Here is an 18864-nt window from a genome sequence, read left to right as displayed (position 1 = left end):
GATAAACTCTTATCTCTCTATGGCGACACTCTTTGATGTCGCCGCCAGCCGGTCACGTGGTTTATGTATGCCGGGATAGTTCAAAACGCACTTCCGTGGCAATGCTTCTCTTTGGCAAAAACATGGTCAAAATAGTCATAGATTAAAGCCATCGTTGTTGATCACGTGGTCTATGAAGGTCTATGGGACGCCCTGCCCGTAGAAGCCTGACGGTCAAGAGGTCCGCTGTCCGCAATGAAGGTCTATGGGACGCCCTGCCCGTAGAAGCCTGACGGTCAAGGGGTCCGCTGTCCGCAATGAAGGTCTATGGGACGCCCTGCCCGTAGAAGCCTGAGGGTCAAGGGGTCCGCTGTCCGCAATGAAGGTCTATGGGACGCCCTGCCCGTAGAAGCCTGAGGGTCAAGGGGTCCGCTGTCCGCAATGAAGGTCTATGGGACGCCCTGCCCGTAGAAGCCTGACGGTCAAGGGGTCCGCTGTCCGCAATGAAGGTCTATGGGACGCCCTGCCCGTAGAAGCCTGACGGGCAAGGGGTACCCTGTACGTAATATAGCGACGGGGAGGGGCCCTGACCGTCCGTCAATATGTGACGGGATGGGAGTGAGAACGTGTTGGTGTGTGTGTGTGTGTGTGTGTGTGTGTGTGTGTGTGTGTGTGTGTGTGTGTGTGTGTGTTGGAGAAATACTGTTTTCTCCACTCTTTGGGTTGTTTTAATGCACTGATATCATGTGTGGCTCTGAACTGTGTATGACCTTGCAGCTGCCTCTTCTTGTGATAGGAGGAGGCAGGGCATTTCAGGTTGTTGATATTTATGAGAAGACAGACTTGCTGTCTCCTAAATATCATTGATCATGACATCCTAAAAGACATCCAAGTGAATGCACCTGACAAAGAAAAGATATACTGGAAGAAGAAGTTGTGTACACAGAATAAAGAGGGGTTGTGGGAACGTACAGAAGGCAAATCTGTATTACCAAATAGCTTATTTCGATATGCAGCTATATTGAGCCTTGGGGATGGTGGAAGTAATACAGAAGATATTCACAGCCTATGGCTTTACAAACTACTCTATAACAAAATTGTTTAGCATGTTCTGTGTGTGCACAGTATAACCCTCAGGGACAGTTCAAACACAAGAGAGGTAACATATCGGAGCCAGTATCCGCTTCAGCACATTTGCATGGACTTTATTGAACTAAATAAATATGAGGGAATGAAATATTGTCTAACAATCATTGACATGTACTCCAAATGGATTGAAGTTTTTCCAACTAGGAATCCGGATGCATTGACAGTGGCTAAAGCATTGACAAATCACATAATCCCACGTTTTGGAATTCCGGAAAAGATCTATAGCGATAATGGTACACACTTGTTGATGTAGAAGAGACATGAAGAAGAGGGGACACATGTTGATGTAGAAGAGACGTGAAGAAGAGAGGACACATGTTGATGTAGAAGAGATGTGAAGAAGAGGGGACACATGTTGATGTAGAAGAGACATGAAGAAGAGGGGACACATGTTGATGTAGAAGAGACATGAAGAAGAGGGGACACATGTTGATGTAGAAGAGACATGAAGAAGAGGGGACACATGTTGATGTAGAAGAGACATGAAGAAGAGGATTTTATATAATAGGTGACCTTTAACGTAGGATGGTAATAAAATGGTAGTGTAGTTAGAGTAATCATTACTGAAAAACTGGAACAAATAACATTTTAAACTATGGTTTTAAACCTCTGGTATTATCGTTGTGTTTGTGATGATGACTGACCGGCTCAGACAGGGGGGGGGGCGCTGCTGGTTGGAGGAGGAGCAGGAGTGGATGGAGTGGATGGAGCAGCAGTCGCTCCGTGGAGAGACACCACAGGACCTTCCATCTTCACCCAGAACACCTTATACTCACGCAGCACCGTCGCACTGCAACGACACACCAAAAACACCCCAACAAAAAGCATTAGTAATAGTATCATGTTAGGAGAGAAGAAAACACTCGTTTGGGCTTATAACTCCATAATCATTTCTATCCAATACACTTTTAAAAACACATTTCCTTTATTTTTTAACATATTAATTGCATTATTGTTTTTAGAATTGATGTTGTTCTCATACTTTGCCATGACTATTGAATTAATATATTTTTTTGTATTTTAATGGTGTGTTTCCTATAAAATAGTGACTCTACCCCTAACCTATTAACTCTAACCTATTCAGTATTTGTAAATGGTCGAAAAGCAATAAGCAATAAACTATGAACTTTATCTTCAAACGCCTGTTTTACAAGAATTGTAAATCCTTTTATTGAGTTACAGATTGTCTGATAACAGTGTCTGTGTCGGTATTTCCATTGCAATCATGTGCTCAATAGTTTTGAACTGAAGAGTAGTGCACACTCACAAAAACTGGACTCTCTGTGGAGGGTTCTTTGGAGGTTCCCACACGGCCTGAATGCAAGTCTTTTTTGACTTTCTCCTGTGGCTCACCGCAGATCCCTTCAAATGACAAGGAGTCAGTGTCACACACTCAAAGAACAACATCATTAAACATGTGGTTTTAATCCTGAGGTGAAGCTCAGACTAGCAGCTCGGTAACGGCTGCTTTAGCTCATGCTGTCATCCAGTACAGTAAGTCATAATTAAGGGTAATACCAGCAGTATTTCTCTCCTTAGAGCACATGTGTCAAACTCGAGGCCCGGGGGCCAAATCAGGCCCGTGGTGGATTTAATTTCGGCCCGCAGGATAATTTCTAATTCCTATTAGATCTGGCTGCCGGTATATTACACGCACACCTTCACTCCATCCTGAGGGTCTCCTCCGCTCAGAGCCTGACCCCAAACATTGATGACCTTGCACCCAAGATGAGATGCCAAGTGTCTGAACTAGCATCTCAGAGCAGCAACCTGAGCTCAATGGATGTTTCCTTCTGCACTTTGTTTCTCTCACGGCAACAGGGCATGTTTGGTTTTCTCTCTGAGGGGAATAGTTTTGTTGAAGCTGCTGTTGGCCTGTGGGGAAATGTAATCATAAGAAATGACTCTGAAAAGCTGCAGATCGAGCCGTAAGAAATGAATGCAACAGATTATTTAATGTTGTTTTTATAGGCAATCATTTCAGTTGTTAGTTCCAGGTTTAATATGTGCAATAAGTTCATTTCAATAAGTTCTGCAATAAACATTGAACCAGTCCGGCCCTCGACTACTACCGATGTTTTTATTTTGGCCCACTGTGTATTTGAGTTTGACCCCCCTGCTTTAGAGAGAGCTTTAGCAAAGACTTCTCCACAAGTTTGGGCCAGCGTCATGTCGCATTACAGGACAACAAATGCTTTTCCTCAGCCTGTACAATAATTTTAAGTGTGAGAAATATCAAGGATCATTCAATAAGGCCTTGGGCACTTTTGGAGAAGTTAAATGTTTTCTAGGGTCACTTATTGTTATCCTACAAACATATTCCTCTTCCATATGCCCGGAATAAAGATTGAAAAAGCCCAACTGCAAAATCATGTAGACCTCGACTGACCCACTACTTGAAGCAATTTGAAATTTGGGAAGAAAATTGTATTTAGAAATGTTATTTGTTGCACATTGCTCCTATACCACAGGTTAGTAGCTCCTGAATACCTGAGTGTGTCCACACTGCAGCAGCTGGGACTCCTGTGGGTTAGTCAGGAGGAAGGAACCCACGGTGGGGGAGTTCGGTTTCCCAGCATCCCGAGCTTCTATCAGAAACCCCCTGAAGTACGTGGGGGTGGAGGAGGCCTCTTGTAAAGTCACTGTGGATGGAGAATAGGAGGAAGGACAGATATCAGCTAACAGGAGAGATGATGCGTTCACTGTAAAGCTCAGGTGTTGCAGTCTACCTGTGATGTTGTCACCAGGGGTGAATGAGGCTGTATCCACGGTGATGTTGAATGGAGGGGGGGCAGGGCTAGGAACATTACCATGCAGAGGCATCATGTCTCCACAGGTAACAGCCACCTTCCCATTACTGAACCCTGACACTGGGAATACACTCCCAGTCAGCACTGCCACGAGGAAGCATGAACGCCACATTGCTGGATGCCTAAAGAAATGTAGGGTTACAGGTATGTCTTAGCAATCATTTCATAACATTGCAAAGGGAAAGAGATTACAAGTGGAATATTCCAGGGATAAATGGGAAGTCAGAAGGACCACCAACGTGCCGCTGACTCACTGTTTGACATAATGTGTGTACAGTCAGTAGATGGACAGAGGCTGACACACCGTCATCAGCTGCACAACATTATCAGTGAGCCATAGATCGGACAGTCCTCAGCCTCTGAGATAACAAACCGCCAGGTCACAGTGAAGTCACTCAAACCAAAAGTGTGGTTTCGGTACAAGAAACAACTGGAATCTTAAACTAATAGATCAGAGGTGGAACGCAATAAAGTGGACCAAATAATATTAACACCAACATTAGCTCTTAGAAAAAATGAAGGGCATTTAAAGTGATGTTGAAAAATAATATTTAAGAGTCAAATGTTTTATTCCTATTAGTTAATATTTATTTTTACTCTCCTCATTCCCAACTGCAATGACCTGGAGGGAACTCATCAGATAAATGTTACCAGTGTGAAGTTGTCTTCTGTAGAAGTCACATTTATAATAGGATAAGTCCAACAAAAGAACATTTACCCTGAAAGACTTTCCAACTCATGTGACATTTCTGTCATTTAAATCATCTACTTGTAAGAGGTTGAGCTTACCTTTCCTCAGCTGAGCTGGATGTCTTCCGTCTTCAGCCTGAATGCACTATGGGGAATGTACACACAGCAGCTTGTTGTTTTGGGCCTCCGAGGGCGGGGCTTCTGCTGCCTTAGCTGTCAATGGAAGACAATCAGACATGTGACTTCTACCTGAGCTCACATGTGGGGAGTGGTTTGGGATTGGGCCTAAAGGAGGTTATAAAGCAGGGGTGTCAAACTCAAGGCCCGGGGGCCAAATCCGGCCCGCGACTTCATTTAATGTGGCCTCGCAAGAGCTTGCAAAGAATATAATATGTTTATTATACGGTTACATGCCACTTTACAGAAGCAGGTTGCCCATAGACTACATGTCCCACAATGCATCTCATTTTGTGACATGATACTGAAGAGACTTGCAATTATTTGCCCTAGACTTCTGCATTCAGACATAGTTAATTATGAAGTTATTACCCAATCCGATAATAATCCAATGCAGAGGCAATAATGTGATATAAAACATTATTTTATATATTTATATCGTCTTAAAGTTACAACCGGCCCTTTGAGTGCAACCATAATGCTAATGTGGCCCGCGGTGAAATTGAGTTTGACACCCCTGTTATAAAGGAAGTTTGAAACCTCGGCCCAATCCCAAACCACTCCCTCGACCCTACCCCTCCGTGACGGAGTGAACTCCGTCTGTAGCCACACTCGCAGCTCAACGAGGCTCCCTCCTGTCAGATGGAGGGAGTAAATACAGCAGCAAGCTTTGGGACGGCCTCCCCTCTCTCCGGCAGAAACAGGAAATGCCGTAACTGTATGTAACAACGGTCTCAAATCAGCATCTCTTAGACAAAAAGTTTAAATGAATAACTAAAATAAAACTCCAAACATCTTTCATTGTGTGTCAAAGCTCTTTTAGGTTTAAACCTGATGTTTATAAGCTTCTTAGTTTTTGCAACGGTCTGTAAATATACACAACTTTATAATAAAATTCACACATTTACCTTTTTCTAGACTAAACACAGGTATGATCCTAAGTCAGGCCCATTCCCAAACCGCCCCCTACACCCTACCCCTCCGTTTGCGCGTTCACGCGGAGGGTCCGCCATATTGAGCGCTGTTCCAAAGCAACGAGTGTGGCTATCAAGCCCTCAAACAGCGAGGCTGAAGTCGAATAGTCCATTTAGCTTAGGAACCTTCCTAAAGGAGTGAAATGACCCAGAAGTCCCTCAGTGGCAGCCATGATAAGTGCCGTTCGAATTCTCTAGAATGATGAGAATGATAGGAAAGGAGGTTTCAAACTTCCTTTATAACCTCCTTTAGCTTAGGAACCACTGGACCTCCCTAACCGACAGGAGAAGCGAAAATGCTGCCCCACAATGCCTTGCAGCCGCAGCATTTGCCGTCACTCAACAGTCGGCCGTTCACGGAAACAACCGATTATGACCGAGAAATGATAGCATGAAAGTTACGGTGCTTATTAAGCATTTTAAAACATAGGTGGTAAGTTGCCAAAGTGCTTTGTTTTGAACGTTCATCAGTATTATAATCAAAAAGAGAAATATGAACGTTAGTTTTCACTGAAATTATCAAATAAAGTCAACATTTCAGTCTTTACTGAGCTGTGTGGGGTTTGTTCAACTTTTAAAAGACGTTTGAATGGTGATATACACAGTGATAGATGTTAAGGACTAACGTTTATAATAAATACATCTGTATTGATTTTAAGATCTTTAGTTCATACAATCATACGTATTGGGATCATTTGTATTAATGTGGACTGGAGGGAGAGGGGGACGAGCAGAGGTTTCACTTTCCTTTTGTATTTCAATTCCAACTTTGGTCCTGAAGAATATGTTTCTCTGTTGTCCACGTTCATAAAGCAAAGCAGCAGCATCAGAGCACGTGCAGAGTCTCTAGATGAGTTCACAGTAGTCCCTCGTTCTTATTAAACATCCATGTTGTAGTCCGCTGTATAGAAAACTGTGGTTTCCATGGTTTCCCCACAGCAGCAGACGCACACAATGACGTCCGCTGGCGCATCATAAACAGTCGAATAGTGAAAGTGCATTCGGATTTTCTAAAGTACCGCAGTCTCTTCTCCTAAGTCCTTTTGAATTCTCCTATCCACTATCCCTTAACCCCGTGACGTTTCACTCAGAGGTCAAGGAATAGACGATAGGGTTAGAACTTAGGAGCTGATTTTTAAACTATCCGACTGCAGCCCGAGTCTGCAGCGGTGCTGACTTGAGACCGGTCCCTACCTGACCGGAGTCACGCTGTGTGTGTCCGTCAGGAAACAAGCTGTGTACGAGTAGTTCCAGCAAACATCCACTGATAAACTGCGATGTTAACAACCTCATGATAACCTCATATGTTTTTAAGGCCCAATCCCAAACCACTCCCTCGACCCTACCCCTCCGTGACGGAGTGAACTCCGTCTGTAGCGGTCTGTAGCCACACTCGCAGCTCAACGAGGCTCCCTCCTGTCAGATGGAAGGAGTAAATACAGCAGCAAGCTTTGGGGCGGTCTCCCCTCTCTCCGGCAGAAACAGGAAATGCCGTAACTGTATGGAACAACGGTTTCAAATCAGCATCTCTTAGACAAAAAGTTTAAATGAATAACTCAAAAAAAACTCCAGACATCTTTCATTGTGTTTCAAAGGTCTTTTAGTTTTAAACCTGATGTTTATAAGCTTCTTAGTTTGTGCAATGGTCTGTAAATATACACAACTTTATAATAAAATGCAGACATTTACCTTTTTCTAGACTAAACACAGGTATGATCCTAAGTTAAAAACATATGAGGTTATCATGAGGAATAGACGATAGGGTTAGAATTTAGGAGAATTTAGGAGCTTATCTTTGGATATCTTTGGCTGATTTTTAAACTATCCGACTGCAGCCATGGGCTGCAGTCGGATAGTTTAAAGATAAGCTCCTAAATTCGAACCCTATCGTCTATTCCTTGACCTCTGAGTGAAACGTCACGGGGTTAAGGGATAGTGGACAGGAGAATTTAAAAGGACTTAGGAGAAGAGACTGCGGTACTTTAGAGAATCCGAATGCACTTTCACTATCCGACGTGTTTATGATGCGCCAGCGGACGTCATTTTGTGCGTCTGCTGCTGTGGTGGAACTACTGTATGGAAACTACAGTTTTCTATACAGCGGACTACAACATGGATGTTTAATAAGAACGAGGGACTACTGTAAACTCATCTAGAGACTCTGCACCGTGCTTTGATGCTGTTGCTTTGCTTTATGAACGTGGACAACAGAGAAACATATTCTTCAGGACCAAAGTTGGAATTGAAATAAAAAAGGAAAGTGAAACTTATGCTCGTCACCCTCTCCCTCCCGTCCACATTAATACCAATGATCCCAATACGTATGATTGTATGAACTAAAGATCTTAAAATCAATACAGATGTGTATATCACCATTCAAACATCTTTTAAAAGTTGAACAAACCCCACACAGCTCAGTAAAGACTGTGAAATGTTGACTTTATTTGATAATTTCAGTAAAAACTAACGTTCATATTTCTCTTTTTGATTATAATACTGATGAACGTTCAAAACAAAGCACTTTGCCAACTTACCACCTATGTTTTAAAATGCTTAATAAGCACCGTAACTTTCATGATATAATTTCTCGGTCATAATCGGTTGTTTCCGTGAACTGCCGACTGTTGAGTGACGGCAAATGCTGCGACTGCAAGGCATTGTGGGGCAGCATTTTCACTTCTCCTGTCGGTTAGGGAGGTCCAGTGGTTCCTAAGCTAAAGGAAGGAAGTAAAAAGGAAAGGAAAAGGTAAGTAAAGGAAGTTTGAAACCTCCTTTCCTATCATTCTCATCATTCGAGAGAATTCGAACGGCACTTATCATGGCTGCCACTGAGGGACTTCCGGGTCATTTCACTCCTTTAGGAAGGTTCCTAAGCTAAATGGACTATTCAACTTCAGCCCATGGATGTATAATAAGAACTGGATACAGCGTGGGAGGCGGGGCCTCATTCATTCCTATGAGAGTTGCTCATGAGCGCATGATGATAAAATGGCCCAACTTTTGAGAGAGTGAAACGTCACAGATTACCCGGCATGCCTGAGAAGTACCCGTATGTGCGTTCATAGCGCATGCGCAACTTTAACCAACATGATCGTTCACATCAAGCACGTCAATTTGCGTACACGTAACAGCACCGTGCGTTCATGACAGCATGGTAATGGCTTGTTATTATGCAGTTAGCAGCTAGCGGCTAGCTAGTAATTATGCTAACTTCCTGGGGGCTTGGTAGAGACCGGTCTCAAGCAAGCCCCCAGGAAGTGCGCTGGACTCGGATGAAAATATTCGTGGTGGCCAAACGGCGGTACTGCACATCCGTTTGGTTGCCAGGCCCGGAAACACTTTTTCCCATTGACTTACATGGGGAAAGAGTGGTCTGTAACTCGTTGGATAATTTTTTTAAAACTAAATAAACTACCCAGTATGAACGTTTGTATAGCCCTTATTATAAACATTTGTTCCTCAAGTTGTAAAAATGTGCTAATAACGTTATTCTGAGAGTTGTTTCCCTCTGCATTATGAACGCGCATCTAACCCACGGGACCGCGCCGCCCGGCACGTTTATGTTACGTGTTCAGCACTACATGCCATGCGTTTATCTTTACCCATGGATGCACAATAACAACGGACCCATATCGCCTTACTGCCAGCCCACGGAGCTGTAATAATGGATATATTGCACATGTTTGCTGTAATTCATCATTTGTAAAATATTATACTACATGGGCTGTATGATTAAATCTTGTACCGTAAATGTTGTATTAAATAAAGTTAATATTACCGACGTTAGATTAACATCCCTGTAGCTTATTATTGCACTAAGAAGCTTATTGCACTGTGTGTATATATATATATACAGTGCAATAATTATTTCATGCTAAATGAAGCTCTGTTGGATATCACTAGATCCTAACTTACAACGTAATATAAGTACATAACGATTGATGTGCACATTAGCATCATTACTAGCTAGCCGCTAGCTGCTAACTGCCGCCTCGTAAATATGAAATCCATGATAACAACAAATCATTACCATGCTGTCATGAACGCACGGTGCTGTTACGTGTACGCAAATTGACGTGCTTGATGTGAACGAGCATTTTGGTTAAAGTTGCGCATGCTCTATGAGCGCACATACAGGTACTTCTCAGGCATGCCGGGTAATCTGTGACGTTTCGCTCTCTCAAAAGTTGGGCCATTTTATCATCATGCGCCAATGAGCAACTCTCATAGGAATGAATGAGGCCCCGCTTCCCACGCTGTATCCAGTTCTTATTATACATCCATGGTCTCAAGTCAGCACCGCTGCAGACTCGCTGTTTGAGGGCTTGATAGCCCACTCCCCCTCCACACTCGTTGCTTTGGAACAACCCTCAATATGGTGGACCCTCCGCGTGAACGCGCAAACGGAGGGGTAGAGTGTAGGGGTAGGGTGTAGGGGGCGGTTTGGGAATGGGCCCTCCTTTCCTTTCATTTGGAGAATTGGAACGGCACTTAACATGGCTGCCACTGAGGGACTTCCGGGTAATTTCACTCGGTTAGGAAGATTCCTAAGCTAAATGGACTATTCGACTGCAGCCAACATTTGTAAAAGCTTCTAAATGTGTCTCGTAGCCTAAGTGACATTTGACATAATGTGTGTACATTAAACTAGGTGTAATTTATATTCATGTGTGACTGTGTGGTGTACATTAAATTAGCAAGGTTCTCCCGCCACATCACGTCTTCTGAGGGTAATATATGGTTCCCCCCATAGATATTTATATATATCTATGGTTCCCCTTAGTGGTAATAGTGAGGTAAACAAAAAAGCTCTGTTGCAGGCAGCTGTAGGGTACAAGTTGTAAAACCCTGTGTTTCATGTCAATTCTTGCGTAGAGAACTGAACTGAAAGGGTGTAAAAAACGTCTAACTTAATCCCTAATAGAAGAGACAGAAAGACTCTTCCTCAGTTCTTCCTCCCTGTAAAATGGCGATAATAATGCTCTGCTGCTTTCGTGTGGCGAAAAGCAGCAATTACACCCTCACTTCAGCTGTTACACACCATCTGTTGTAAGTGTTTCCATGGCAACTGTCTTCTGTTACCTGGTAAAGGTGAGAATCAGCCGAGTCAACAAAGCACAGCAGCTGCAGGAACAGAGCAGATATGACCACCCTCTTCTCCAGGTAGGAGTCAGTTCTGTAATCCTTCACATTATCCACAGAGACAATAACTAATAACTAGTTTATTCCCCATATTTTACGATAATAGATATCCTACTGGCAGGGATGTCCAGGTGAAGAGCATGGAGCAGGCGGTGAAGGATGCAGAGAAGTACCTGGGGGAGATCTGCTCGCTGCTGGCCTCCTACACCAGGAAGACGGCCAGACTCAGAGACAAGGCCGACCTGCTGGTGGCTCAGCTCTTTGAATTCTCCAGTAGAGAGGACCCCGAGCTGCAGAGCGGCCTGAAGAACCTGGCCGAGGACCTGGCCATGGTGCAGGACTACAGGCAGGCTCAGGTAGGAGACGCTGGGGTTATGTTATGTGCTCTATATCTTCGGCAAAAAAGGAATTAGTTGATGTAGCGCTTTATTGTTGCAGGTTGAGAGACTGGAGACAAGAGTCGTCGCTCCTCTAAAAGCCTATGGAGAAGTAGTTAAGAATAAAAGGGTGAGTTTGGTAACATATATGTGCTTCCAATGTAGATATTTCTGTAATTAAACTAATGACAGACTGAATTTAATTCCCTCTTTCCCATAAGCTTTTTATTACCTAATAACAGGTAGGGAACAAATAAAAAAAACATAGCGCAAAACCCTGGGTGGTCTCTCTTTTCAATTGGAATATGATTTACAAAATGCATAAAGTTCTAGTCCTCAAATACAATTCAAGGTTTATATTCTCAGATAAGAATACTTGCATCATTTTATGTAAACAACTACTGCTGTCTTTTGTCTTGTCTTGTGAGTTCAGTGAAACACATCTACACACAACATCAAGGCAGTTTTGTGTGAGCTGACAGTGTGTCTATTCAGGCAGATCTGAAGAAGTTCAGCACGGATCTGAACAGAGAGCTGAAGGAGATGCAGAAACTGGAGAAACTCCGACTGAGGAACCCGGCGGATCGACAGAGCATCGTATCCTTCACACATCTGACGGCGTCACAGTGTCCACAAAATGCTATGTGTCTGACTGAGTTTTCAAGAAAGATTTCAAATGATTCACCTACACTTGTAATATTTTCTTGACAATCCCTTTCAGTCTCAGGTAACGTACACGGTTTTATCATTATCTCATGACTATCTTCACATGACTGATCCTTTAGTAGTTCATACTGACTGTGAGGTGAAGCTGTTTTGTGTGGTTACATTGACAGGCAGAAGTAAATGCTCAGAAGGCGTCGAACAATGCCCAGCGCAGCATCAGACAGCTGGAGGAGAGCATCACAGACTTCCAGAGGCAGAAACTGGAGGATATCAAAGTACGCCTCACACTCACAGAACACACACATCCTACCGCGTCCATGCCTCACTGACAACGACCCCTGCTCTGTGTGTCTGCAGAGGATTTTCACAGACTTCATCACGGTGGAGATGCTGTTCCATGCCAAAGCGCTGGAGGTCTACGCACACACATGCCACAACCTGCAGGAGATGAACATCCAAAAGGATCTGGAGGTAACTTAAGATAATAGCTAGTCAAGACGACTTAGCAAACTAAATGCCTGCTATCAACTTGTAAGACAGACTGGAGTATTAGAGTTTATACTCCGTGCCGTTTCAAGCTTTACCACCGGGTCATATCTTACATCCTCTGTCCTGGATCTTGGGTCAAACTTGATGCTGTGTTTATGTCTCCAAAGCTGTTCAATGGACGGATCAAGATGTCCGACTCCCTGGCTGGACGCCTCTCTCCTCTGAGCTCCTCTCCTCCCCTCACCGGCCTCTACCTCACTCCCCCTCTGGCCTCCCCCAAAGGTCAAACCTTCAGGTCAACGCTGGCCTCCACCACGGGCCAACACCACAGACAACAACATGGCCAGCTCCCAGACACCGTCAGGAGGGTGAGATAAGCCTTTAAGATGTATTCCCTATTTCATTTTGAATTGCTGTCCATAATTGTTGTCTATTTTGCAGTCTCGCAGCACCTTACAACGCCAGGGAGGCATGGAGGAGGAAGAAGAGGATGACGAAGAAGAAGATGATGATGACGATGATGACGATGATGAAGATATTTCTGAATCAGAGGAAGAACAGCACAAAGGCAGACAGTCGTACGCTGCTCAATATGCCCAGATGCGCAGAGGGCAAAAGTAAATGACTATGCATGGAAGAGGCCAACATTTAAGTGCAAAACTGCATTGGGGAAAAATGCCATTACACTTAATTAATAGTGTATCTCTATAAACTCCAATCCCATTTGCAATATGTTTGCATAATGACTAATTTATATATTACAGACAGGAATGCGTTTTTATATTTTATGTAGCTCTTCAAAAAAACGACACATGTTTATTCATGATATTGTATTTTATCTATTTTTTCATATCAACGATAATTTTCCCTGTCTTTATTTAACCTAAAATATTAAAATGAAGTTGTATTTGTGTAATTATAATTTTTTGCAGATTTATTCAGATCTTTTTCCTTCTTTTGAAGAAGTCTTTCAAGTTGAGCGTTAGATTTTTGGTGTCTGGATAAGTGTTACACTTATGTGAGAAACTCCAGTGCTCTAGTTATTCTGACTGAAACCTGGCAACAAAGCAGCTTTTATTCTCGTTTCCGTTCGGCAGATGCCATCTACACATTGTTTTAACTGGATATATAGCCATTATGAAGAATTAAAATAAATATTGAGTATTGTTTTCCATGTCTACGGTCCATTACTGGCTCACCATCAGGAGCTGAAAGCAGATACGCTTCAGAGGTAACTCGTATCAAAGAGTTGTCAGGCTTCATCCCACTGGCCTACTTCTGCGTGTGTTTGAAGCTCCTGTTCTCCTGCGGTTCCTCACCCCAGCCGACAGAGATGTCACACTGTGTTTTAGTTCCACTTACAGAGTCTGCGGGGATTCAGTCTTTTAATGAAATGATGCTTTGTTTAGATTTTCTTTCCTTTTGACAATAAATCAAACTTGCCTCTTGTAACTGACAGCAAAACAGGATATCAATGCTAAACATTTCTTGCAGTGAAAATCCAATTTCCTAGTTTTTTTATTAAAGAGCAAAAATAATCTAAATTGTGATATATGGAGAGATGGCCTATGAGCAATCTACTTCCCACTTCACCGCCTATAATCTGCATAAAAACCTAACCAGTATATGTGCAGTAACCAATACATGAACTCTACTGCTTGCACACATAATCATTTCGATACACTTAAAAGCACAAACAAAAGGATTGTAAGAATAACATTTGTGGAGAGCCTAATAGTTATTTAAAAAGACAAGTTGTATTACAAGATCACAATTCATAAAACTGAGGCAGCTATTTATAACTATTGTCCATCCTCTCACATAATGTGGTTTGATCTTCCAGAATTTCCCTTAAAGGTGGGGTAGGTAAGTTTGAGAAACCGGCTCGAGATACACTTTTGGTTATATTCCATGGAATGCTCTTAACATCCCGATAGCAATGAATATCTTAAGTGCTTTGACAAAAAATCCATTAAAAAATGTCATCTGTGGAAGCCGTGGTGCTGTAAAAATACGACCAATCATCTGAGCCGGCCCGGCTAAAGTAACTGGATGGCCTACCTGCCTGTCAGCCTTCCATCTGTGTGTTGGAGGAGGGGTGTAGGTCAGGGTTGCCAACTTTGGGTACCTGGCTGGAGTGAGATTTTGATATCATGGGTTTAATTACACATATGCGCACTAAATGACTGCTATCGTGTCAGCAGCGGGACCTTAGCATATATATACAGGATATAGGATATATATACAATATATACAAATACACAAAATTGTACACAGACTATAAAGGGAACAAAGTTTCATTCACTAATGAAAGTCAAACACATGTTTGTTTCCACTGTTTTATTGTGTGCCTGTCGCGATAAGCAATTAATTGACTTATCGTACGATAAATAAAAATGAACTCGATACATTTTCATTTACATGAGGATGTGACTAGCAGTTAGAAAGGATGTACTTAAATTATTATTATATATTATCATTATATCAGGGGTCTAAAATGGTCATACAACGGTGCCGACAATATTATTGTTTATCGCAATAATTTCCTGGAAAATGTATCCAACAAAATTAATTATCGTGAGAGGCCTATACATGAAACACACAAACAAATCTACATACTTACTCCAAACTGCCAAACATATTAATTAACACACTCTATTTTGGCCTAGTAGAACAATAAGCAGCAGACGTTTACTTTTTTATCATTTCTACTGGATCTTAGATCTGCGCTTGCGCAATACGGGTCGGCAGTTGCCAGAGAGTATTTGTGTTGGGTAATCTATGGTAGGGCTAACCCATACAGCGGTGGGGTGAAGTCAGTATTTGCAATGTAATTACATACACGCTCCCCTTGACAGTGAAACGCCACGCGTGAGGTTTAGATTATGTCCCTGTCTCAAGCCAAATTGAACTGTATGAAATAAAAAGGCACATTTGTCTTGTAAATAAAAAGGGCGACCTGGAGCCAATCCTGCAATTTACCCACAGGTGAAAGAGTTGACATGCTGAAAACCCAACCCCTGTAGGGGGGTCTGGGGGGATTCTCCCCCAGGAGATTTTTTGAAATACTAACATAAAATACACATTCTGGTACTCTCTTGAGAAGAAAAATAAATAAATCTATTACTACACGACATATTTAAACAAATGAATGCCATTTTAGTTTGTTGTTACTTTGTTCTGAAAGCTGAACCTGCTGCTCCTCACAGAGAGAAGAGGGAAGAAGCTGTGTTAATTACTTTACATTGTGGATAAGGGTTGATAGCCCCCATTGTTCTGTGTGTCAACATGAAAGACAGCCCACACACCTATCAATCATCAAACCGTGGGGTCTTATTTCATTACGTGTTGATTTATATCAACACGTAATGTTGTATCGATGTATAGAGATGTACTACAGCAAAAGTATTCTCCGTCGGGACTTCCTGCAACAACACCACGCCGTTATCTTGATTCTGATTGGCCAGAAGACATTATCAAAGATGTTCTATTGAGAAGACGATCACTACCTGAAAAAAGTTTTCAAAACGGTTTCTAGTCTTCGGTATTCTTGTTTTTGGCGTGAGAATAGTTTGGGCAGCGTGAGAGCGTGAGATTGAGGGTGAACGCGTGTGTCACACGCCAGATGCGTGAGAGTTGGCAACCCTGGTGTAGGTGCCATAACACTACTTAGCTCAAGTTCATTATTTGTATTATCATTATTATGTACGTCACCTTTATTTGCTTGTTGAGCACTTCCGGTAATTGTCACATGGGTGTGGTTTGGTTTATAAGTCACCTGTTTGATGTCGAGTGCACCTGACAGAGGGTGAGCTTGTGCTGTCATTTTTTCTGTTGACCGTTTTTGTCCATAGTTACTATGTTTTGATTTTGTTTATTAAATATCCTTACAACTGAAGAAACACACTCCTCAATGTCAGTCTTGGTACTTTATTGACAAAGATGACGACACCCTGAAACAGAGCAATGCCGCAGGATAAGCTGACAAAGTATTACATACATGCATGTCATGACCAATACACATATATTAAATTACATATATTAAAGACACACTAAACAGTAGTGGAAACAGTCTTACATGAGTGAGTGGATGAACGTCTCAACTCGAGGCGGAGTGAATGAACAACATGTGAACTAAAATGGCCGCTAAGCACTACCGGGTCAAAGCACGGCATATCCGGGCAGCGACAGCAGTGACGCTGCCCTCTTGTGGCCGGCGATAAACTCTTCATCCCCCCCAGACCGGAAAGCTATGGGACGGAATAGGTTAACGGTCTAAATCCAGCTGCCGGACTCGGGCTCGTAACGTGCAGGCGGCCTCCTCACGCGGCCTGGCCGAGTAGGCTGGGGCAGCATCGGCGGCGACTGCGGCACCGGTGCGCCCAGGAAGGCACCCGTAGGAACGGTGAGGTCAGAGGACGCCTCACCGGCAGGTGCCGGTGGGGAAGCGCCCATAGCCGAGTCGCGGAGTCCAACAGCCGGCCGCTGAGCGATCCCCTGGGGCGTCGCCCAACCCGGGTGGATAGGTGGGGGCTGATGGTCCAGAGCAGCGGGCGGCGGCAAGGGCGCAGCCGGCTGCTCACGGGCGCAGGGTGTGGCCGGCGTATAGGCACGGAGGAAGCGCCGGTTGCGCAGTGTCAAACGTCCCGAACCGTCAACCCTGATTCGATACTGGTCGTGGCCCGGCGACTCCACCACGATCCCTGACCTGTCCCATTTATGGGGGCTTGGGCCTTGCTGGTTCTGGAGGAATACCCTTTCGCCGAGTGCCAATGGGCGGAGCGGTCTTGAGTGAGTCCCCAGAGACTCGGTGGTACGGGACATACGGGTCCGAAGGGCGTCCTCCTTCGCCGCCCATGCCTCGCGCCATAGCAGGCGGATGTGCGGGTTCGAGAACTTCTCGAGGCGGTTCACGAAGGAGAGCGAGCCACGAAGGGGGCGGCCGAAGATGATCTGCGCTGGCGAGAGGTTGCAGTCGGGGTCAGGCGTGTTTCGCAGCTGCAGCATAGCACGCAGGAAGCGGTCCTGATCAAGGCCGCCCGACGGGCCGGTGTTGGACATAAGGAGGCGCTTAGCGGTCTTAACCGCAACTTCTGCCCTCCCATTAGACTGCGGGAAGCTAACGGACGACACACGGTGTTTGACGTGCCATAAGCGGAGGAAATCCTCAGTGTGGCTCGCCTTGAATTCCGGACCACCGTCGCTCGAGAGCTCCTCCGGTACGCCGAAGGTGGCGAAGAATGAACGGAGGTGTTGGACCAGGCCAGCTGAGCCCGCCAGGGCAGTACCCGCCGTAGAGCTCAGGACCTCTACCCAGCCCGAGAGACGGTCCCCGACAACTAGGTAGTGGCGGCCCCCATAGTCGAAGAAGTCAGCAAACACCGCCTCGAATGGCGTGGACGGGGGTGAGGACGGCAGGGGGGGGGTGTAGCCGCCTGTGACGGAGCATTGCGGTTGCAGTCTGCACATCCGTCCCTGGTGGCCTGAATGTCCCCGGACATCCCGGGCCAGTAAACTATGGCTCGGGCATGCTGCCCCATCGCTGAGGTTCCCTGGTGGGCGGCATGGAGATGCTGAAGGACTCTCCCACGGAGGGATGGGGGGACCACGACGCGGTCCCGATAGAGCAGGACGCCGTCCTGTGCGTAGATGGACTCACAGACCGATGACAGACTCGCCAGGGCAGGGTCATTTACGTCAATCCCACCCTCCTGCTCGATGAGTTGGAGGAGGTGGCCGAGGCATCCGTCAGCTGCTGTCTCCCGTGCGAGGAGGGGCCAATTGCTTCAACATGGACTTTCTTTTCTAAAACGCGTCACAGTTTAAAGCCAAGTTTAGCCTCTCGGCGACTCAAATGTAACTGGGTATTGAGCCGCCACAAGGGGCTCTGTAAGGAAGTGGCAGATTTTTTCCGGCTGTGTATTTTCAAATTCGAGCGCACTCGAGATGGTTTCTCCAAAATTACCTACCCCACCTTTAAATAAAAAATTCATGCTTATAAAAAATGCTAAGAGAAATATAAATAACATAGGTTTTGTAGATGAGAAGCTTGAACTTGAGTGTTCGTTTAAACCCGATTTAAATATCACACGCAGCTGGAGGTTAAACCCCATAGCATCGTGACGTGCCCACCCATGATGTGTGAGTGCGGTGTGGTGTGAAATATATTAATAATGATCTCAACCGACAGACACATTTATCAGCTTGGGAATGTTTAATATTCCATATCGTCAGAAGCAAAAACATTTGAACATAAAAGGTGAAAGGAGCACATTTCACTGAATGCACTTACAGAGGGAAATCACTGGGCTGCATTGATGTGAAATTAGATTATACTGGAGGACCAGAAACACGGAGCAGGATGACTGGCTATCAGGAGGAAAGGTAGATCAAGGAACGTGTGTGTGTGTG

General features: G+C 44.4%; 3 protein-coding genes across 5 annotated transcripts in view; 1 reads left to right on the top strand and 2 right to left on the bottom strand.

The window, feature by feature from the left end:
- LOC117466108 (putative ferric-chelate reductase 1) overlaps positions 1-7233 on the bottom strand; it is a 30168-nt gene extending 22935 nt beyond the window's left edge. The window contains exons 1-5 of the mRNA XM_034109264.2: positions 4728-7233; positions 3858-4060; positions 3619-3770; positions 2396-2490; positions 1783-1918 (exon numbers count right to left, since the gene is read on the bottom strand). Coding sequence (XP_033965155.1) covers positions 1783-1918; positions 2396-2490; positions 3619-3770; positions 3858-4050 — 576 coding nt within the window. The 5' untranslated portion in view covers positions 4051-4060; positions 4728-7233. The remainder of the gene's footprint in view (positions 1-1782; positions 1919-2395; positions 2491-3618; positions 3771-3857; positions 4061-4727) is intronic.
- Positions 7234-10858: 3625 nt separating this feature from the next.
- On the top strand, positions 10859-13591 carry LOC117466091 (CBY1-interacting BAR domain-containing protein 2-like). The gene is made up of 9 exons (XM_034109239.1): positions 10859-10942; positions 11028-11277; positions 11360-11428; positions 11794-11895; positions 12020-12025; positions 12135-12239; positions 12322-12435; positions 12621-12821; positions 12895-13591. Exons 1-9 carry the CDS (start codon positions 10923-10925, stop codon positions 13072-13074), a joined length of 1047 nt encoding a protein of 348 aa, XP_033965130.1. The 5' UTR covers positions 10859-10922; the 3' UTR covers positions 13075-13591.
- Positions 13592-18648: 5057 nt separating this feature from the next.
- arhgef4 (Rho guanine nucleotide exchange factor (GEF) 4) overlaps positions 18649-18864 on the bottom strand; it is a 73422-nt gene continuing 73206 nt past the window's right edge. For all 3 annotated transcript variants that reach the window (XM_034109202.2, XM_034109209.2, XM_034109210.2), the window contains one exon: positions 18649-18864. This exon is cut by the window's right edge and continues 1232 nt beyond it. The gene's annotated coding sequence lies outside the window, so the exon portion shown is untranslated.

Source organism: Pseudochaenichthys georgianus, chromosome 20 (genome assembly GCF_902827115.2).
Source record: "Pseudochaenichthys georgianus chromosome 20, fPseGeo1.2, whole genome shotgun sequence".
Taxonomy (NCBI): Eukaryota; Metazoa; Chordata; class Actinopteri; order Perciformes; family Channichthyidae; genus Pseudochaenichthys; species Pseudochaenichthys georgianus.
The sequence above is the reverse complement of the archived record's forward strand: the minus strand, read 5'-3'. Positions and strand labels throughout refer to the sequence as shown.